General features: G+C 41.3%; 2 protein-coding genes and 1 pseudogene across 2 annotated transcripts; 1 reads left to right on the top strand and 2 right to left on the bottom strand.

The window, feature by feature from the left end:
• Positions 1–1,019: 1,019 nt before the first annotated feature.
• On the top strand, positions 1,020–2,348 carry LOC139740683 (uncharacterized protein F54H12.2-like). The gene has a single exon (XM_071651254.1). It carries the CDS (start codon positions 1,020–1,022, stop codon positions 2,346–2,348), a length of 1,329 nt encoding a protein of 442 aa, XP_071507355.1.
• A 4,051-nt stretch (positions 2,349–6,399) lies between these two features.
• On the bottom strand, positions 6,400–8,628 carry LOC139740684 (uncharacterized). The gene has a single exon (XM_071651255.1). It carries the CDS (start codon positions 8,626–8,628, stop codon positions 6,400–6,402), a length of 2,229 nt encoding a protein of 742 aa, XP_071507356.1.
• Positions 8,629–10,105: 1,477 nt separating this feature from the next.
• On the bottom strand, positions 10,106–11,499 carry LOC139740690 (uncharacterized; annotated as a pseudogene).
• Between the last annotated feature and the right edge of the window lie 11,700 nt (positions 11,500–23,199).

Consider the following 23,199-nt stretch of genomic DNA (forward strand, 5'->3'; position numbering starts at 1 on the left):
CAAATAACAAATACAGCATTTCACTGGGGGACCAGGTCATCACGATAGGTCGCATTCCTGAAGGCCATTACAGAGATACGCAGAGCATATGTATGGCATTCAATGAATCTCTGCCACCCAATATGCGAGACAAAGCGCGTTTTAACGTCAATCCAGCAACGCACAAAGTCAGAGCCACGATACAACCCAACAGCGGCGTTTACTTGAGCGAGGGTCTGGGTCAATTGTTTGGGTTTCCGGAAGGAACCCTTTACTCCAGTGAGGAAGCCAAATTTCTTCCCGACATTAATGGTGGATTATTTGCCTTGTACGTTTACACCGACATTATCGAAAACCAGAGAGTAGGGGACATCAGCGCCCCTCTGTTGAGGATTGTAGCGGTGGACCATAAACGAGCTGGAGAGGTCGTCGACCGATCTTACCAAATGCCCCACTACCTCCCTGTGAAGAGTAAATACATCGACACCATACACATAGATATAAGGAGTGACTTTGGGGACAAAGTGCCATTTCAATGCGGGAAGGTGGTCCTGAAATTACATTTTCGTTCTGTACGGAGACATCCATTTAACCTGTGATTTTCACACTGTATTATGGAGTACAGAGGAGGAGGAGGAGGAGGAGGAGGAGGAGGAGGAGGTTTACCCATCTTCCGTGGAACTCGAATGCAAAGGGGCTATGGATTGGGCAGTATGTTAAAAGGGCTTCTCCGATCAGCTATCCCTATTGTAAAATCAGGGGGGAAATTGCTGGGGAAGAAAGCATTGCAGACAGGGGTAAATGTAATGCGTGACGTCGCGAATGGACAGACAATCGCATCCGCCACCACATCCAACCTAAAAAAGTTGGGTCGGGATTTGGCTTCCAAGACGACGGGCGGCCGGGTGAAAAAAAGGGGTAAAAGGAAGCGTCCCAAGAAAAAGACTGTCAGTTCGCTGCCAGCTAAGAGAAGGAGAAGAACTTCAGACATCTTTGACCGCTAGATCTCCCTCCCCATCTTACCAACCAACTTATAAAAGATGGAGAGAATACATCACATGTCGTGTGAATGCTCAAAGTCAGAAATTGACTTATTCAGCATCCCACCGACCCAGACGACGGTGGAGAAGGGGAAATGGGTGCAATTTTTCCCCCTAACAAACATATCAGATGCAACGCCAATCCAGTTCCATCTCCAAGGGTCGACGGAGGAATACACTGACCTCTCACAAAGTTTACTCCATGTACAGGCAAAAGTAGTCAATGGTGATGGCACCCCTTTGGCTCAAGATGCTCAAGTTGGGCCTACCAACATGTTCTTGCACTCCCTGTTTAGCGACGTGGACTTGACGCTGAACGACAGACTCGTCACGCCGTCAACCAACACTTACGCTTACAGAGCTGCCCTTGAAACGCTGCTTACCTACGGGCCCCAAGCCAAAGAATCTCAGCTCACCTCCGCTCTCTTTTACAAAGACACGCCCGGTCAGATGGATGATGGGAACCCCCTGCGCACGGATGGTGGTAACCAGGGTCTGAAGGAAAGGCATCGTTTTATACAAGAAAGCAAGACCGTGGACATGGTGGGTGTCCTCCATCTGGACATGGTCTTTCAAGACAGGCTGCTCCTCGGTGGTGTGGACATTAAACTTAAACTCAATCGCAACAAAAACAGCTTCAGTCTCATGTCAGCCGCCGAGAATGCCAATTACAAAGTTCTCATCACCAGTGCATCGCTGCATGTGAGACGAGTAAAACTAAGCCCCGAGGCAGCCCTCCTCCATGCCAAGACATTGGAAACGCAAACGGCCAAATACCCCATCCGACGTGCTGAGGTCAAAACATTTTCGATACCAAGAGGGAACTTGTCTTTCACCAGAGAAAGCCTCATACTTGGGCAGCTGCCAAAACGACTGGTGATTGGCTGCGTCAGTAACACGGCTTTCAACGGGGACTACACCAAAAATCCTTTCAACTTTCATCATTACGATCTGAACTTTCTGGCCTTGTACGCGGACTCGGAGCAAATACCTTGGAAACCTATCCGTCCAAACTTTTCGGGACGTGACTCAAACTACATCCTGGCATACCAGACACTCTTTTCGGGCATCAATTCCATGTTCCAAGACAAGGGAAATCAAATTACCCGCACCGATTACAACAAGGGTTACACGCTGTATGCGTTTGACATGACACCGGATCTTTCTACGGGAGATTGCTTCAACTTGCGTAAACATGGCAACGTCCGACTAGAGATGCAATTTGCTACAGCACTACCGGAAACTGTAAATGTAATGGTCTATGCAGAATACGAAAGCGTGATAGAAATAGACAGAAACCGCAACGTGATCGTAGATTTTGGAGGTTGAGACAGGGGGGGAGTGAAAACAAGGGGTACATTGGTATTCGTTGTTTGTTTGTTTGTATTTTTTTTTTCTAAAGTGTATACCATGGACACCCAGCAATTGCAATACATAGGGATGTTGGATCCAGCATTAAGCTGCGTCTTTGTAGGCGTTTTCCCATCCAATCGTTTACCCTCGGTCGTGGAAACTTACCCCGCTGCATTGATCGCCAATGTAGATACGCATGACCAAGATGGAAGCCACTGGGTTGCCATCTATTTTACCAAAACCAAAATGGGAGAATTCTTCGATTCATACGGGAGACATCCATCTATGTGTTCTCCTCATTTCGAACCTTTTTTAAACAGGTTTTCCAAAGCGTGGACTTATAACCAAAGGTCCCTGCAGTCATTTTGGTCAGCTGTGTGTGGGCAATATAGTCTGAATTATTTGTTGCGTAGGGTCAGAGGAAATAGCATGGCCAGTATCGTATCTACATTCAATCAAAGTCGTGCTCAAAATGACAGAAAAGTTCACGCATCCATCCAAAGACTCTACCCTCGAAACAATCCACCCATTCACGATACAAATTTCATTCTTAATCAAATATCGAAATCTTTGAACGATTGTGCATGAAATGTAATGTTTGTTTGCATGAAAAAAAAAATGTGAATGCATGAAATGTAGTTGATAGACGATGTATCGTAGTTTCTCGTAACTTAAAGAAAAAAAATATGTGAGACTTCTTTGTAATTTACTTCGAAAACAAGTGTGCAAGGTGGAAAATGTTTTTTTTTTTTTTTTTGGTTTGTTTGTTTGTTTTGGCCTCCTGATCATGCGTACGTATTTTTCTCGTTTTAGTACTTTATGTACATGTATAAAGTGTTTAAGCGTGTGTCTTGACAATCCACACACACACACACACACACACACAGACACACAGTCACATGCATGTATAGAGAAATATAACGCAGTCTGAAGAGATAGAAAAAGAAGTCGTTCTTATCGTGTATACATCGATGTCGTATTTATTGTATCGATATACATTTCAATAAAGTTTCTCGGTTACATCGTGAAAAAAATATTTACATTCGTCTTTTGTCTTCTTTTGTTAACAGTTGTTGAGAGATTCTGGTATTACCATGGGGGGGGGGGGGGTATATACAATAATGGATAATGGATGCATTTTCCAGTTACACCAGTAGAGAGAATCATTTCATAAACATACACATATGCTGAAACGTACAATTACAGACTGTTTCATCACGTTAAACTTCACAAACACAGAGAAGAATCCAAGAGATACTCGAGATATACTCGACAGTACAACGCGTAGACGTACATTTTTTCTTTCTTAAAAAGAAACAAAAAAAACATTTCAACGCATGAAAACAGATGTACATGGATATGCGCGTTAATCATAATGATATCGTTGAAAAGAACAAAATGTAGCAAAAATACAAACAGTGTGACAATATGCATAGCCAAACGTTTCCATATCATTCACATACGCTTAGACCCGTACACAATCGGTCAAACGATATATGCATCGCAAAAACTTGTTGGTATCAATCACATATATACCTAAACCAACATTTTCTTCTTTTTTTTTCAATCGTACAGAAGAATGTGGTAGCGATCTACATAAAAGAACAAAGAAGATAGAGATAATGCAAATATTGTTTTGTTGTTCTGAACAATTTCCATATGTTTGCGTACTCATCTCACAAAATTTGTCTAAAAGGTTTCCCATCTCAAAGAAGATTTCTTTGACTTTTTTGAGGGTGGGCGTAGAGGCGTTTTAGACCTCGTGGTAATGATGGGTGGTGTCTGAGGTAACACTTTGGGGGAATTCGCCGCTCTTGCACCCTTCAGTTTAATCTGCTGCAAGATTTCACGGCGTTCCTTATTCATGATCAAAGATTCAGGAACATTGGCATCTCGCAGAACGTGTAAAAAGTATTGCCAACCCGTAGGCTTGGCCACTTTGCGATCTTTCAACACGTCATACATCAAATCGATTACATTAGAACCTCCGATAACTCTACCATTGAAAATTAATTCACCTCGTGTGTTCCAACTCCATAAAGCATCTTCCGACTTCTTTAAAACATGATCCATCAACAAATTAGCCTTGTTTTTCAATGTCACGGGTAACATCTTTAAAATCTGCTCCCTCACGGAGGTTGTCTTCTCCCTGTCACTCTTTGGGAGTGCATCTTGAACATCATTTTCTGGAGAGGGCTGTTCACTGACTTTAAGGTGAATAGGCGTAGGTCTCGCCTCATGTTCCCGCAATTGAAGATACTTTTGCAAAGCTTCGTGATACAGTACCACTTTATCTTTGTCCGATAAGTCATCTGACTCTAAAATAGATTGAATACTCTGGTCCAATTTGGATAATACCCTACGTGCTGGCTGAGCACTTCCCACAGATGCCTGAACTGCGCGTGCCAATTCTTCGGGTACCAATGTCAATTTCTTTGTGTGCTCCATCTATCTAACCCCCCGTCAACAGCCTCAAGATTGGACCAAGTATCGCGCCTAAAAATCCACCCTTTTGTAAAAAGGTATCTCTCCTTGTTTTATGACTGCTCCGTTTATTGGCAGCTTGACGTATATGTTTCTTATACCGCGATAAAGTCTTCTTTTGAGATGCCGTTAGAGGTACATTGCCTTTTAAAGTATTGGCGCAGCATTCTGATAGGCAAGTAATTAAGGACTTGTTAGCGTGCTGCAAAAAAGCTTTCCTCTGCCGAGGAGTGCACTTGGCCAGGACACGCAGTTCAGGCAAATGGGTCTTCACCCTTTGAGTCATGGTGATAGAATGAATACAGAGATGAAATCACATCTTACCTTATACTTTTTGGTACGTATACCGTGGTAAACTCATTTGGAAATACATTTGTTCGTAACCTGTGAGATTCTGGGGTGTTGGCTTTTAAATCAACCAACAAATAACCGTAAGGATTTTTAGTAGCGTCATAGTAGGCCTCTTGTACATATTTAGATTGACCCGGATAGAGTTGACGCCCCAAGTGCGTAATCTGCGATTTGTCTCTGGGATTTTTGTAAATGACCAAATACTGAGCATTCAAACTGATGGTACGTGTCTCCTTACCCCCGTGAAAAAGGTTTTGAACGATAAATATGACAGACAAATTGCGATGATGCGAACCCCGTGTAAACAGACTTGTCATGTTAGCGTCTTTGGTACATTCAGCCATCAAATCATCGACGACGATCAAGTTACGTACATTTGGATCGATGAGACTTTCGAAATTGCTCGGAAATCCATCGATGAATTCAATGCCTGGTATTTCGTTTAACATTTCTGTATAAGCACGTTGATAAACCCCGTAACACCAAATTATTTTCTGCGGTGGGTTTTCAATCATATCTTGATTGAATTTCAACAGCTTCCGCACAAATACAGTTTTGCCGCTCCCTGTAGGGCCTGCCACTATGCAGGTGAACGGATGCACAAATTTGATGGTCATGGTAACAGTCGTTGACAAACCGCCCACCCTCCTCGCAAGACCTTACCAACTACAAATGAAATGAATGTGGACTGTAAGGGGTTGATGTAGATGATGGCACGAGCGAGACACAGCGTGGTTCGACCAATCCACTCCATGAATTCCCTGCACATACGTACAGTATGGTTATAATAGATAGAGCAGAGGTGTAACCCTCTCCTGCGATTTATACACCACCCCATCTTACGGTGCAGTTGATGCAAACGTCTTTCGCTGGGTCAAACCCTCTGGCGCTGCAGACGTTGCGATCAAAGGAAAGTCAGTTGGTATCGAGACGAGCAATTGTTCCGTTAAATAAATGACCAATGCGACATTGGCTGTGCACAAAATGAATGAATGAATGAATGATAGATGTTCTAAACCAAATTAGCTAAGCACTACTCCACAGTCAACGTGCTTCTCGCTCGACTGTTGTTGATAAAACTGACACAATGCCCGATTACCCGGGGAATAAATAACCTCCCCCCGAAACAAAACAACAACAACAAGAAAGATTGGAGGGGGACTGAACGATAACGTAAGTAAAACAAAAACTCTTATCCCACATATCCGTATGGAACGGTAAAGAAATCTGGTCGGATAATGCGCTTGTCATACACGACTCTATAGTCTTTAGAACCGACACGAGTTTCAATGCGCTGTTTCTTACATTCCCTCGTAATTTGATGGGGATTGGTGACGGTGATTTTTTCCGACTTGTCAGATCCTACGTTTTTCACCATCTGTTTCATCGTGTCAAAGTTCAACAACTGAGAATTACTGTAGTTCAACGTAATTCCTTTCACTTTGCACGATGTCTTTCCATTATCGAGCTTGTACGCGTAGTTCTTCGGTCCACCGGATATGAAGGTAGTAATGTACCTTCCATCCAATTCATCGGTGAGATCTCCCAAGAAATCTCCGAGTGGCGGACACCAGTCTTGGGGTTGGTATGCTCGCTCGATGTAAATAACACTGTCTGTGTCGTAGTACAATACACGTTCCCCCAAACGATCCAAAACATTGTACAGCTTCAACCGTGCTTGGGCCGTCGTGAAAGCCGCAAGCACCACGTTGGACCGAGGACTCTGCTGTTCAAACTCATCCCTCTTGACTGAGCGAACTTCTACAACTTCATCGTTTACAAAGTTTAGATCGACCATTCTGATCTCATCCGAGATCAAAAGCTTATAGAGCTCAGCGGGGTCAGAAATCACCCTGATATCTGTCAGATTACTTCTCATTCCAAATCGTCCCCAAAACGAATTTAGCATCAGCTTACTTAGAGATCGTAGCCCCTTATTCTTCACAATCTTGTCTCGATCTAACTCAAAGCCCTCTCTGTCTCGATAATCACTGAGATACTTTTCGCGATCATTTTCAGTCTTGCACCAATCAGGCCAACCTGAGGCTTCCTGCTTTATCTTGAGGAACGTATTTATGTAGGAGGTAAACAAGCCATCGTACTTGCGAAGGTTGTTAAAATCTATTGGCATGTTTGGGATGTGCTGAGCCTTCTCAGGAAAGTGCCAGACGGACTCAATTTCAACCACCCTGTACCCCTTTTGCACAGCCTTCTCAACCTCTAAGGTAACCCACGTGCTGCCAATCACCCGCTCCTCCTCACTGTGCCTACAAGGCATCTGCTCGGCACGTTCGGCGCAAGCGTAGCAGAGTGGAAAGAGCAACTTACCATTGACCTTGCATGGTAGAACGGGATGCAGCAGGTCTTGGGGAGGCAACACTTTGCATCTTACAAGGCCGTAATATTGGGACACATCTTTGAAATTGTGGGTAATGATCTGGGGATGACCCAATGGGTAAGAACCATATTTATTGATGCTGGGGTACAGAGAGGTGAAATCCACGTATTTGATTTTCTCACCCATCTGACACTCGTAAAACAGACAGCTGGCATTGGTGCGACCGCCGTAAAAGGCATCTCGAGGATTCAGGGGGGTGGGATTGGGGAAGGTTTGTTTAATGCGTTGAGGAATGGACCCTTCAACTTTTGCCCACTCACACTCCCACATTGTGACGTACTTCCAATCCTTGAGTATGTTTTGTACGTACCTTTTCTTTTCGAGCGTGTCCAGGTACAGCTCTCCCATCGTCTTCTTGATGCCTGGCCTGATACTGTTTGTGTTGAAGGCATAGCAATTGGGGCATCCATGCCAGTAGCACCCATTGAATTCATACACCGTTTTATTTTCCTGGCAATAGCCATCCAAATAGTACTTACCCACTTTCACTTCACCTTGATTCCTAGCGTGCTGAATGTAGACACCATTCTGTTCCGCGACATGTGCCAACCAGCGCAATGCTTTGTTAGACTGAATGTCTTTGGGGGTGTATCCTAGAGGTGGAATAATACCGATGGTTTTTTCTCGAAGGAAATTCCTCCGAAAAACGAGATGACAGGCAGCGGCGATAGTGATGCAATTGGAGAATGGATCGACACCCCTATCCCCCGGGAAAGCTCTCGTTATCTCTCGAAACAAGTTTCTAAATTTTAGACAACATCGCCTCAAGATATCCACGTCACTCACGCAATAGGCATGGATTTCCTCCTCCATCACAAACTGTCTACCCAAAGCAACCTCCTTCTCATACCATTGAAGAAATTCTTCCCTCTTTTTCGGTGACATACCGGATGGATGGTAGTACTTCGCATCCGGCATGGGTCCTCGATATTGGGCATTGGCTGTTGTATTGAAGAAGTGTGGGAAAAATCCCTTCTTCAATTCTTCTACGCCAAACGTGGCTGGTAAAGCGGAAAGAGGCATGGCTAGAAAGTTCAAAGAGTCGATAAATTTGACACGATTGAAAGAAACATCCATACTCATAATTTTCCCTCCGGCAAGGACAAGCTTTGGGATGATGCAATTCCTATACAAGTAGTCTTGAATAAAAACGCCATCATAGCCCTTGAAATTATGAGCGATAAAGAGAGTTCGAGAATTCTTTTTGGATCCAAAAATCCACTTACAGAATTCATCGCCCGTATCTGGTCCTTTAAAAACCACTTGCTTTTCTTCAAACTTTCCACAGTATTTACACTCTTCTTCAAATGGCTTTTGCGCACAAGCAGTACACGCCCTTTGTGCCACGCAGTAGTTGGGCACGTGCTTACCCGTTTCCTGGGTGCACTCAAAATCGAAAAACACATATTTCTTGAGATTTCTTTGACCCTTGTATTTGTTATCATCATCATCATCATTATCCACATATATTACCTCCCTTCTAGTCTTCTTCTTTTTTTTCTTCTTTCCCCTCTCTTTACCCCTTCTCTCACCCTTCCCACCTTCCATAGTTTCCTCCATTACCTCTTCTTCCTCCTCCTCTTCCTCCTCCCCATCATCATCATCATCCTCATCCTCATTATCAGACGGCTTATCCCGCGTTGAGTACTGGTACTCCGTTTGCATATAGCATTTATGTCCAGGATCAACAAACATGACGCATAATTTGCAAAACATTTGGCCACAAATGTGCTGGGTTTTGTGCTTCTTGAGTAGTTCTGTGCTACACAATGTCTGACACTCTACACATTGAAAATACATTTCACATACCCCATTTTGCTTGTGACTTATCAAACACTGTTGATTCTTGAAGTTACGATCACAGTCGGTGCATCGTTCGTATGAATCAGATTCATTGGTGACTGGGCAATTTTTTCCTCGGCAGAGTTTGCAAGCGTGGATGCACTTGTGTTCGAGTCTGCCATCATATCCTTTCAAACACTTTTCGCAAAAGTAGGATTTATTGTAGAAAGCGCTCATTGATGTAATGAGGTCAAAATGATTGTCATGGACGTAGAGGTAGATGGTATGTTGCCTATCTTCAGGACCCGTATATGTGACAAAATTCAAGTGTTCCCTGGAAACAAGCACCACTCTGTAATTTGCCATGCGTGGCGTATTCTCAAAGAGTTTTATCTCTTCGATACCACATCTGGTGTTGACGGGAATCCCAGCCTGCTTGTACAGGTCAATGGCATATTCCCTCTGTTCTTTGTACCCCTGTCTAATAGAGTTCCAATTTGGGTGCTTTTCGATACGAGCAATCCCCGTCACTATGGCCCTAGGGCAGCACATGTTGTCTGCATTTTTCATCCTAATAATACATCTCTTCCTAAACAACATGTCGTCGATCGATAAACACCTCACCGACGACCCACAACCATTAGGCATTGCCATGTGTATGATGTTAAACGAGACATTTTCATCTAGAGTTACCTCTTCATTTGACTGAATGGTATTCTCAAGTTTTGTTGCAAAAGCCTCGTGGTTCAACTGATCCCTCCTTACGAATGGCATGCTTACGGGTCTATCTAACTGTGGCGTATTAAATACAAGTCTGACAAAATCCCTGTCGTTCACCCCTTGAACCATCTCTTCAATAATATTCTCAAACATCTCATTCACTCGTGGCATCATATTAATTATGGGAACACTATTCTCTATGGGTTGAAATGACACTGTATAATCAGTAACATTGGCATTGTACTTGCGTACATGTTTCTGGCTCACTTTGGTGATGTGATGGGTAGGCAGAGGGGCATCTCTCGCAGGGATAGCATCTGCAGCACGCTTCTTGGAAGCTACGGTGGAAGACCCACCAACGTGCACAGAGGAGGAGGAGGAGGAGGGTCCGGCCACTGCCGCTGCCGGTGGTTGGCCTCGGGAGGGTCCGGCCACTACCGCTGCCGGTGGTTGGTCGCGGGAGGGTCCAGCTACTGCCGCTACTGATGGTTGACCCCGGGAAGGTCCTGCCACTGCTGTTGGTGATTGGCAGCGGGAGGGACGGACTTCTACAGCTGCATAATTCTGATATCCATGCTGTCGTTGCTCTTCATGATTTTCCAAAAGCATTTCCAGCAAATGCTCATCTGGAATACCTGCGAATATGATTACACACACATACATACACTTAAAGCTGCATATAGATGAATACAGACCCATGTTCCCTCCATTAGATTTCCTTCATACAAAAAAAAAAACAGAAAAAAAAAGAAAGAAAAAAAGAAAGAAAACAAATGCAAAGTGTGTATTTTGTAACTTACCATCATCATCAAAGTCTGGAGCAACTTCCTCGTTTGAACAACCATGCTGCAGCTTTGTTATTGGAGGAATGTGAGGCTGTGGTTCTGGCTGATTTTCAACGTCCACACGCACCTCCAGCAAATGCTCATCGGGGATGCCTGAGGATATAACAAAATCAAAGTTAATAACTTTTAAGCATTGCAAATGCACTATACGAAAGGTTTAATATATGTATATATATTTCGTTTTAGTGGTGGACTAATGTTTGAACCAAATTGCTTTTTTTTCCAGATGGTGATTTATATATATATATATATATATATATATATATATATATATAGTCATACAAATATCTATTTCATAGTGCAATAATATGTACATGTCCTAATACTTTAGAGAGAAGCAAACAAACAAACAAAACAAAAACCAAAGTGAAAATAAACACTTACCATCTTCAAAGTCCGGCAAACTTAAAAAGTACGCTGTTCTGGAAAATACCAATGCATGCTGCTCTGGTTCAAGGTCCTCGTAAAGTTCTTCTCGGAGATTCGACACATCTTCCAAACATGTACACGCTTGAAGCTTTTGTATCAATTCACACGTAGAAATCATGATGAAGTCCAAATAATTGTCAAACAAACACGTTGATTCAAGGACAGCTTGCTTGTAATATCATGCTTGTCCCGCCATGCCCTTTTATCCTACCTTTTTTCCTCTACCCCCATCACCCCTGCTCATATTCTCATTGGTCGAAATACACACATCCTCTACCCCCCCCCCCCATCCTATCCCCTCCACCAATCAAAACCACGTAACATTCCGACATTTTGTCCTTGCGCTTTTCTCATTGGTCGAAAAGTACAGGCTAAAACAATGCTCAAACACACACACACACACACACGCACACGCACACGCTTACATATACACACTCTCTTGTATACCTCATGTTTTGTTTTGTTTTTTCTATCTAAGACAATGACACAGACTTGCGAATCATAACATCCGGGAGATTCATTAATTACCTCTTCCATTGTTTTTTGCTGAAAGGAATCGTTCATTTACACATTCATATTTTGTTGGTATTCACTCTCATTGTTTTCTTTTTCTTTCACTCCTCCACAAACAAACTCTTGAAGATGCGCTAATTACCCCCCTTCCATCATATACAACAGTGTACATGAAGATGCGCTAATTACCCCCCCCCCCCCCTCTTCCAAAACATATACAGGAAGATGCACTAATTACCCCTCTTCCAGTGTATGCAGTATACCAGAAATCACACTTAGCCCAATTTTTGCTCTCTGCTGTATGCAGTATGGCGGATATCACACTTGCCTCTGCTTTTTCCGGTGTATGCAGTAATAGACCGGAAGTCACACTTGCCTCTGCTTTTTCCGGTGTATGCAGTAATAGGCCGGAAGTCACACTTGCCTTGCTATAAAGGCTTTACTCTCTTCTAATTTTTGAAGGTTTTGTGCAGTAACCGCTGGATGAGAAGACTACTGCAGTGTATGAATAACTTAGCTGTCACATGCGTACAACAATATAAGGAAAATATAAAGAGAATTTCACAAAATTCCATCTTTTGAAAAAAGTACACATTCCCCTGACTCGTTACCGACAAATGTTATATGGGTAATATTATTCCCCCTGCCTTTAGAAAGAGGCAAGCCAAGTGCTCTTTTATTATGCGAAAAAAGTGAAAATATGTTGAATTTTCTTTTACATTTTCTTTATACTGTTATACGCATACGACTCACAAGCTGTAGTAGTCTCCTCGTCCAGCGGTTCCAACACAAAATTTTAAAAATTCATAACTTTTGCATCGATTGTCCAATTTTCCTCAAACCTTCACTGATGTGTTCTACTAATATTGTTGCATTCTCTCAATCCTTATGTTCATGAAGGTGAACTTGTCCTTTAAGTAGGCACAGGACCTTACAGAAAAAGTCATTACTCTCAGTTTTGAGCGGAATTTGTTCAAACTCCCCCCCCCCCTCTCTGTCCTGTTCCTCTCGTTCTTCTGCTCTTTTACGCAAGATGGATAAAACTTTCAAGGTGGACTTCCCTCTTGATAATACTCTTAAACGTTAAAAGATTACTTGACAAAGATGTTTTTACGAACACGATGAATCAACTTCCCTTATTGTTCAACAGCACACTATTTTAATAACTTAATTCGATTATCATTTACGCATCCACCTCGCACACGGCTATGGTAACAACACAGGGCGGCGTCCGGCCGATTTGCAGCCTGCTTGGTCGCCACTATTTAGTATCGTGTATTTTTGGAGAAGTCGAGCGGGCTGTAAAGCCCCAGCGATGCCCCAGCGATGCCCCACCAACTTAAAATAGGTCACCTGTCGATTTTAGGTCAAACCTTGGCGAAATCGGGGGATCTTCTCCGCGTGGAGTCTGGGCAGTGACGGAATGATGACCCACCAGCAACCGGACCATCTCGCTCCTGCCAACGGCCGATTTTTACGAAGAAAAAGAAGAAAGAGAAAACAAAAAAGCGTACCTCTATCGGTACTTTCTCATGAGATATATCATGTGACAATTGACCTCGTGTCCATCAACAGCAACTCTTATGCTTTGAGAGGGCAACGAGGTCTACGACGCCGCAGATTCCCCCTTTTTTTTGTGGGGGGGGGGGGGGGGGGGTTGTGACCGGAGCCCCCAAGAACACATAGCCTAATATAGCAGTGGGTTGATTTCATTGAAAACCTATATAAAAACTTGTCCCCAACAGACGTAGATATCAACACCAGAAGCCCGACAGGCTAGCGAATGTGACACCTGTCTAGCAAATAGGAAGTCGTGGGCTCGAATCCTACCCTTTAGATTTAATCCGGTGGGTTGGAACTGAGTGCCATCATAGATGGAGCAAGACAGGGAGGCAAGAAAACAAAAATAGCTTGACTTGTTAACTTTTGTTTTGTGTTGTTAAAATGTGAGATGACGTGATCTACCAGAAATGTATGTACCCTGGAGTGCCCCTTGCATAAGCCCCTAGTATGTTCAAATTGATCGCGCTGTTATCAGTCTGATCATAACAGGACAATAATATTAGCCTACCCACCCCCCCCCCCCTCCCCCACCCCCTCCCCCACCCCCTCCCCCGGAAAATTACTCCGGCTAATACCGGCTAGTGAAAGGGTACCCTTTTCCCTAACGTTCGAGTAAAGATTACGGTTAGTATTTTGGTGTAGTACATAGGATTAGGTTCAGGATTAGGATTAGAGTGAAAGTCAGGGGAAGGGTCTGAGGTAATTGTCCAAGAGGCAATTTATTATCCCAGAACAGTACCGCTGCATTATTGATATTTGCTGGAAATAAATGTCATTGAACTGAAGTGAACTGAACTGAACGTTCACAAAGCAGGACGTGATTGCAATACTTGACGTACCTTATTAAGTAGCTTTCTGTATTTCAATCAGTTATCCTAAGATAGCTTTCTGTATTTCAATCAGTTATCCCAAGATAGCTTGCCATGCGAGGTGCTTTGCAACAGTATCCCCAGATCAAACATTATTTGTTTACTGAGAACAGAGTACATGTACTGACTTCAATCATAATTGGAGAGGAATTAGAATCTATAGTGTACAGCCATATTTCAATGATTGAATGTCTCATTTGGTATTTCGTTTCTGTATCCATCGCTAACAAACAGGGAAAAGGTATCAAAACCTTTTGTATTTTATTGTTTCTTACCAGCATAGCACGCTTATTCCTTGCCACTTGCAGAATGCAACAGTGTATATGAACGGACAGGTGTGGAGTTAACTCATTATTTTGCACTTGGGAGAAAAAGGCTGCAAAGAAGGATTTGGATTTGCTGTTGTTCGTGGTTTTTTGCTTCTATTTACACCGACAAGTACCCTTATCAACACTGTTCGCTGACCTTTTTTTTTTTTGCCATGTAGGACGTTGAATTCAAGCATTGATATGAAAATTTGATAATTTAGTGAAAATGCTGAGAGATACGGATGACAGATTCCAATATCATTAAAAGGGGAGAAAAAATCAATCAAAATAGGCAGACCATGCATTTAGGCAGATGTGAGCCGTGTACAGTTATCCATTTGGTGCTCCAGTTCAATCCCATGGTTGCGACTATTTTGACATGATTTTTTTTTTTCTCTACCGCTCAATTCTGTTGAATTGTGTTAATCAATTAATGGTATAGCTTTTTAGCATTTTTCGGGTGGGGTTGCATGGGGTAAACCTAATAATTGGTTAATCTCCTTGCAATACCCCCCCCCCCCCCCCCCCCCCCCGATTCACTGGACTTTCTTTGAGGTGCCCACGTTACGGTAGATTCATTTTTACATTGTTCATGTCCATATGAAGTAGATTAATTGAGCCGGTATCATGAAGTCCACTAGCCAAAGCGCCGCATCCATGGAGTGCACGATCCTTTGTTGATGGGTTTGGAGCGCAAGACACGCCCAATCACATCAGTACTGGTCTATTTCTGATACGGATGGGTGTCTTTATCGGTGGAGTTGCTCCATGGTGCGTGACATCATTGACTGAGTTCGAAGAGAATCGACAGTCATTAGCAAAATAGGATTTTGGAGTAATAGCCAGGATTTTCGATACATTTGACTAACGAGTTGTTGGTGACAGCCTTTCTATTCTACAAATGGGGCACGAAGCGGGGATTTGAGATTCTACGAAAGGACACAAACGTGACACGAATGAGTAACTAGTTGTGATAAGTGATTGCAACGAATTACGGTTGAATCGCACATAATAGAGAATTATGTCTGTAAAGTAATTGGGTGAAGTAAACTCGTTTTACATTGCCCTTGCTGCACCCACACATACAGGAGTTCATATCAAGATGGAATATCGATAGATATGAGAGAAATTAAAGGTCAAGTTTACCTTCATATACATGTGGATTGAGTAAATGCAGCCATATTAGTAGAACAAATCAGTGAAAGTTTGGAGAAAATCGGACAGTTCGTTCAAAAGTTATTAATTTTTAAAGTATCTGCACAGTCACGGTTGGATGAGAAGTCTATATACTACAGTGTATGATGTCACATGCGTACAACAATATAAGGAAAATATTGAGAGAATTTCACTTTTTTTTGAAAAAAGTGCATATTTGCATATCAAACAGCAGATCTCAACGAACTTTCTTTTCATCGAACATAATATTCGGAACATTATTTTGATCTCTTAAAATTTTCGGTTTAATGAATCCTATTTGAAAAAACCTAATTCAATTCCTGACTGAAGAATTGTTTATCGTTTTCAGAATTTCAAACCTTGCTGCATCTTTAAAGTAACTCCTTTTTATTTTAGGAAAAAAAAAAACACCCTAACACTAGGATTGATAAACCTTCAGAATTACGGGTACATGTCACAAGTTCAACATCCGTGCGTCATACAGCCCAGGAGTTATACAGCAAGGAGTCATACAGCCCTTGAGCTCGAGATTAGGCAAAAAGTCCTCGAAAAAAAAAATGTAATAATAACTTTCGGAATAATGAGCCTTCGGAATTTTTGAGTTCGACACCCATGAGTCATGTACAGACCGATTCAGCGGGAACCGACACAACGGGGATTGGTCCAGCGGTAGCCTGGGCACACAAAGCGATACAAAAAGCGATCCTCTGGACGAATCCAGAAGACATCGTCGCATTGTGGTCTTCTGCCACGGTTCATTTCATAGACCGATCCGGCATGAGAGTGTTGACAGAAACCGTGCTAGGATACTTTTATCATGACTGTATTTTCTAGAAAATGAAAAGTATGGCAAAATAATGATTGTATCATGTATACTTTGTATCTTTTCTACCTTTGTGATCGAATGGAAAGGAAATAAATCTCAGCTGAACATCTCGATTGTATTAAGGTAATATGAAGCGATCTAGCTGTTATTGAGCATACTCTATGCTGTGTGTGGTCTGTGGAAAAGTCATGACAGAAACAGGCCATATATATATATATATACATATATATATATATACATATATATATACATATATATATATATATATATATATACATATATATATATATGATACAATGATATATAAAAGCAGTAAAAGAATGAGAAAATTTATAGAATAATAATGAACATCTAGACCAACGTTAGGAATTTTTGCAAGGAAATTGTGACCTGAGAAACAAAGAAAAACGACATGAACGAGGAAAAACAATTCAGAAAAACAGAGGATCAATTATGGAAAGGTTAATGTAGAACAACGTATAACATTAGGAAAGCAAATGACATAATAAATACAGACAGTCAGAAAGGGAAATTGGTAGAATAATAAAAACAAAAATGAATGACATTGGGAAAAAGCAGCAAAACAAAAAATGACAAAGAAATGACTTAGCATGAGAAAAAATCTGATTAAATAAAAAACTAGAAATGTCGCTATGGCGACTGATGCCTCCGCCTTAATGCATGATTCTCCCAATAGGTGTATGGTACAATGTCTTCACAATGTGTTATGACAGTTTCACATAACTGGCAAAATAATGAAATGACAGGTTTGTCAGAAATATTTTGAATGTTCACTTTCCTTGAACTAGGTTTGCTATAATTGTCTAAGAGTGCAGGTACATGTATTTGGGGAATTGAGGATTTTTTACTTGACTTCTGACCAACCCTTTTATAATTTTATGCATTGAGTAATTTTCAAGGTATGAAGAAAGAGTGCAATTACAGTATGAATTATTTTTTTTTTTTCATTTAAACCTGGCCTTTGACCCTTAATATTTGACCTTCTGGCTGGAAATTTCCCAGAGAATCTCCATTAGGTAATACATGTATATAAATCAAGTTTTAAAAATGATAATGCAAGCATTGAATAAACTAGTATATGAGGGAAATCGTTAAATTTTGAGGAGTTGACCTTGACCTTTGACCCCCTAACTATTGACCCATGACCCCTACATTCCCTAGATAATCCCTGCCAGTAGTCAGTACATGCGTATGTACCAAGTTCCATGAAGATACATTGAACCATTTGCGAGAAAAGTGAAATTGTAACATTTTCACCTAACCTTTGACCTTATGACATGAAACTCTCTCTGGAGAATTTTTATGCAGTAGTACGTGTCTACACTTAGTTTCAAGAAAATACCTTCAGGCATTGCATGGATATGGGGAAAAAGCAACATTTTCAGCATTTGACCTTGACCTTCTGACCTTTGACCTTTTGCCAATGTCGCTAAAATCTACTCAACTAATTGCCCCATCATACATCATCCTTGGGCAAAGTTTGGTGAAAGCTGCTTCATATAGTTTTGAGTTATCACGTAAACAGATAAATTTTAGGATTTGACCTTAATCTTTGACCTTTGACCTTTGTCCGATTTCACTCAAAAACTAATCAAGTAATTATCCCATCATACATCATCCTCGGACAAATTTTGGTGAAATTTGCTTGATCCAGTCTTGAGTTATTAGGTGAATGGATGCAATTTCATGATTTGACCGTGACCTTTGACCTTTGGTCTTTGGCCGATTTCTTCCAAAATCTAATCACGTAATTGCTCCATCATACTTTATACTTGGACCAAGTTTGGTAAAATTCCTGTCAATATTCCTCAAGTTATCGCGTAAACGAATGCGGACGGACGTTCGTACGGACGGACGTACGTACGTACGGACGTACGGACGGACGGACGGACGGACAACCCGAAAACATAATGCCTCTGGCACCACTTCGTGGCGGAGGCATAAAAAAGGAACAAAAACGAAAAATGAAATAGAGTTTGAGGTGATTATGGACATGATGGACCGCTCGTCTTTCCAATAAGTATCAAAAGTCCATTATCTTGACTCACGCATATTACGGGATATATACTGTTTAAGAAAAAAAAAACTTTCAAAATGCTTGGTTGCTCGTCAAAACTTTGACCACTTTTAACCACTTTTCACTTGATATACGTAAAATACAGTTTTAACTTCCTCGACTACCATGGTGTTGTCGTCAGAATGTCATTAAAAAAGTGAAAAACACTTGACTTCATTGCGTGACTGCTCATCAAAACTTTATACAGTGTACCGCTTTATATATATTAGATGCACTTATTAACTTCCGCGACAACTGATCTTCCCATCTACGTGATGATATTTGATATTCTGAAGTGTTTTGAAGGAGCAGTTCTCCCTGGTTTTGGTTCTAAACCCCATAATGGCATTCAAATCCTTAGCAACTATATCAGAGTCATATTCATTCATTATGTAAACAACGTTTCTATTGACGAACGTATATGTATACAAATAAGTAAGTTGAAGCGTTGCAATCGATTTAACACATTACAGAATCTCGAAATCCGCTAGTAGTTTAACCTCTTGCATATCATTTGCATATGCATTTGCATATTTGTATTCAATTCTGAATTCGTTGACGAAAATAACTGATCTTCTTTGATCATGAGCACACCCTTATCTCTTTGCTCCCTATCATTGCAGTATATACATCTAGTAATGAAACCTACAGGCAACATTCTACTGTGCTTTGCAGATGGCAACCCCTAATTTGCATATTTTGCCATTAATCATAAAAATATCAACGAATATCCTTTGTAACCATCATTTAACCTCTTTATGGCATGCCTCCCCACACCCAATATTTGCATTTCCGTTGAGAGTTCTAAGAGATATTCTACCGTAGATGAATTCAAAAAGTAATGATTTAGCAGCCATGTTTTAATGCAAATTAGATGGTCTTGGATTATTCATTTTTTTTTTTTTGTTGGAAACCGGTTTTATTGGATTCGACACACTAAGATTTTTACTCTAAAATGCCGCTAGCATTTACTTTTTCGAAAATCCCACAAGACCATTGGGGACTATCATGTCCTATAAAGATTCGTAACGAGTTTGCCCTTCAGCAAGTATTTTAATTGTCTGACGATATACAATATGTTTAAAGATTATTTAAGATTAAGATAATATCTAAGTGTTTAAAGGAATTGATTGTGCAATATAGGCTTTGCACGTAAATTCCCTGTGTAATCACTTCTCCATATGTCTGAGCAAGACTACGTATACTTTATAAGCAAATATGTCATGAAAACTGATATCATGGCCATTGTTAAAAGAATACTATCTGACAACACATCGCCTTTGCCTTTGAACTTTTCTGATCAATCCGACAGGTTTTCAGTTGCCTTCTTCTAGATCAAACTAAATGCCAAAATTAATACGGCGTACACTCTAACTTGCAAACGGAGACTATATTGACCACGGATAATGTCGCAACCATGTGATGAATATCGTTTAATTATATTTTTGTAGAAGATATGGTAGATTTTCTTGAAATCCACGTAAATCCCAGTGCAGCATTACATAAAGAGTATAATGGGTGCACATCAACAGTTCGATACCCATAAATCATACATTCCACGAGCAATACAGCCCATGAGTCATAAAGCCCCGAGTTGTACTACCCACGAGTCATACAGCCCATGGATTCGACACAAATCTAATAAGGACCATGCGTCCAATACCATTATGATAACAAGGCCCACGAGTTCGACACTAACAAACAAGGTCCACGATACCGACACACTAAACTCCGTAATGTAATGGGCCTTATTTGTCTGGTGTCGGACTCATGGACCTTTTTTGCCCAGTGTCAAACTCATGGACTGTATGACTTGTGGACCTTTATCCAATGTCGAACTCGTGAGCCGTATGACTTGTGGGTGTGTAGGTCTCGTGGGCTGAACCAACTCTAATTAACTAGACTCATGCTGCCTTACTGGCTGTGGCTGCTACAAGAATTAAGTGTCATCCTGAAAACAAATTGCTATCATGACAACACTTGTGGAAAATAAACACCCATCCAGAGATTGCACTTTGGGGTCAACAGACTTTCTCCTTTAGCTGTTTAGTTCTAGGCCTACATTTAAAAACTAGAGAGGGGCCGTCAAAGGCGGCAGACCCACGCCTAAGTACAAAGTCGGGGTAAACATAATGTGCATTCGGTCATCTACCAGAATTCGGCCACTTAATTGCCAGTGTGCTTTATCACCAGCCAGTGAGTTCTACCAAAGATCGTACACTGAAGTGTACGATCTTTGGTTCTACAGTCACATCACACGCAAATCACATAATTACACATACGGTATTAACACTCATTCACGTACAGGAAAGTCCTTAAGTCTCCTCCAAAAATCCATCGAAAATCCCAAATTCCACCGTCAAAAGTGCAGAATCGGAACTTTTCCAAGCGCGCGCGAATTAAGTCCAGTTTTAAGAGTATTGTCTACGCGACGGGTCGCGGAAAAAGCGCTAAAAATCGAGAAATACGCCGTTTTCTTGCGGGATATTTTGATTATAGCAAGCCGAGAGTGTGATGATATCAAAGGTCGTATGAGTGTACGATCTTTGATGGTATCCACAAAAGCAAAAAAGAAAAACAAAATTTACGTACCCCCTAGGCAATTACCCCTATGATTAGTGTCTACGGGAATTATTCAATGCAAGGGTTGAATGCAAATGTCTACTGCACCAGTATTCGGCCACCAACGAGCGCCGCAACGTCCCCGGTGCAATTTTGCACCAACAGTGTAGAGCGCGATGCATTTTCAGCGGCCTTGCACACGCATTGACATTGAGCACGCATATCGTGCAGTGTGACTGCGACCGAGCAAAATGCTCCTCCAACGAAAAAAACAATCAATGTTAATTTGAAAAATCATCAAATATCAAAGGTCGTATGAGTGTACGATCTTTGATGGTATCCACAAAAGCAAAAAAGAAAAACAAAATTTACGTACCCCCTAGGCAATTACCCCTATGATTAGTGTCTACGGGAATTATTCAATGCAAGGGTTGAATGCAAATGTCTACTGCACCAGTATTCGGCCACCAACGAGCGCCGCAACGTCCGCGGTGCAATTTTGCACCAACAGTGTAGAGCGCGATGCATTTTCAGCGGCCTTGCACACGCATTGACATTGAGCGCGCATATCGTGCAGTGTGACTGCGACCGAGCAAAATGCTCCTCCAACGAAAAAAACAATCAATGTTGATTTGAAAAATCATCAAAATACGGGCCAGTTTGTGATGACGGAGAACGAACTTTCATAAATCTAGAAGGACATAGTCCCTATAATAGGCCTAAACGTAAATTTCGGAATTCTTACGAACATTTGAGCAGCGAAGTCGGATCGTTGGGGAGTTTATGTCTTCGTATGGTAGCGGAAAATCGCAAAGTGAGAAACGGGAAATTTTCGGAATGGTCACTATACCATGGGGTCAAAACTTCAAGGTCACACAGAATTTGCAAGGGTCAACCGATTACCACCAAAATCTAATCGATTCTTTCCTGTCATTATCCAAACATTCCCTGAACATTTCGTGCAAATCCGTTTACCCGTTCTCTTGTTATCTTGTACACAAACAAACAAACAAACAAACAAACAAACAAACATACAAACAAACAAACAAACAAACAAACAAACAAAAAAACAAACAAACAAACAAACAAACAAACAAACAAACATACGGAACCCTTTACATAACCCCCTGCCGATTTTCATCGGCGTGGGTAACTACAGTGGAGGCACTGTGGCATAGTGGATAAGGCTCCTTACTCCCAATCGGAGGAAGCGAGTTCGAATCCAGTCCAGTGCCTTGATACGTCCTTGGAACACAATCAGTCATGTTTTTACCCACCACGTCCCTTCGACCTATTTATAGGTTGCTAAATGGGTATCTGACAGAATGATGATAATGGCTGCTTGATTAAAGCCCTCTGGTAGAATTATGTAGTTGAACTAGTTTAATTAGTTTAGTTCACTTTAGTAATTACTTGTCCACGATGAGACTGCAAATTTCAAGCTTTGCTTTTCAAAAGTCCCCTCCATTTGCAGCAATTCTAATCTTAGTTCGGTATAATAAGACAGGCCACAACATTTATTGTCAGTTCACAGTATTTTTCTTTCTTACAACAATGTACTGATTGTGTATTACAATTTCATGTGTATGCACATATTTTGCGTTGTTTGGAATGAAATCAAGTAAGATGATAATGGAAATGACATGATAGAACAGTGTTAGCACTGAGGGGCTACCCTGAATAGAGAAGACCAATAATACCATTTTACTGTATATCATTCGATATATAGCAAGCAAATTCCTTTATGGATTCAAAATAAAGCTGTTGAACTTTCCTATTAATTCCGTGAACCAATCACTTTTAGCCATGGCAAATAAGTCGGAAGGATGAAAGTGATCGTCACAAACCTTTTTGTAACCTTGAATGTTTGAATGTTTTGATGTTCCGTTTGTCACACGGAGTTTTGGATGCCATATTCGAAAAT

This window comes from Diadema antillarum, unplaced genomic scaffold, assembly GCF_040938485.1.
Source record: "Diadema antillarum isolate AM-2024a unplaced genomic scaffold, OU_Dant_1.0 seq00000872_RagTag, whole genome shotgun sequence".
Classification (NCBI taxonomy): domain Eukaryota; kingdom Metazoa; phylum Echinodermata; class Echinoidea; order Diadematoida; family Diadematidae; genus Diadema; species Diadema antillarum.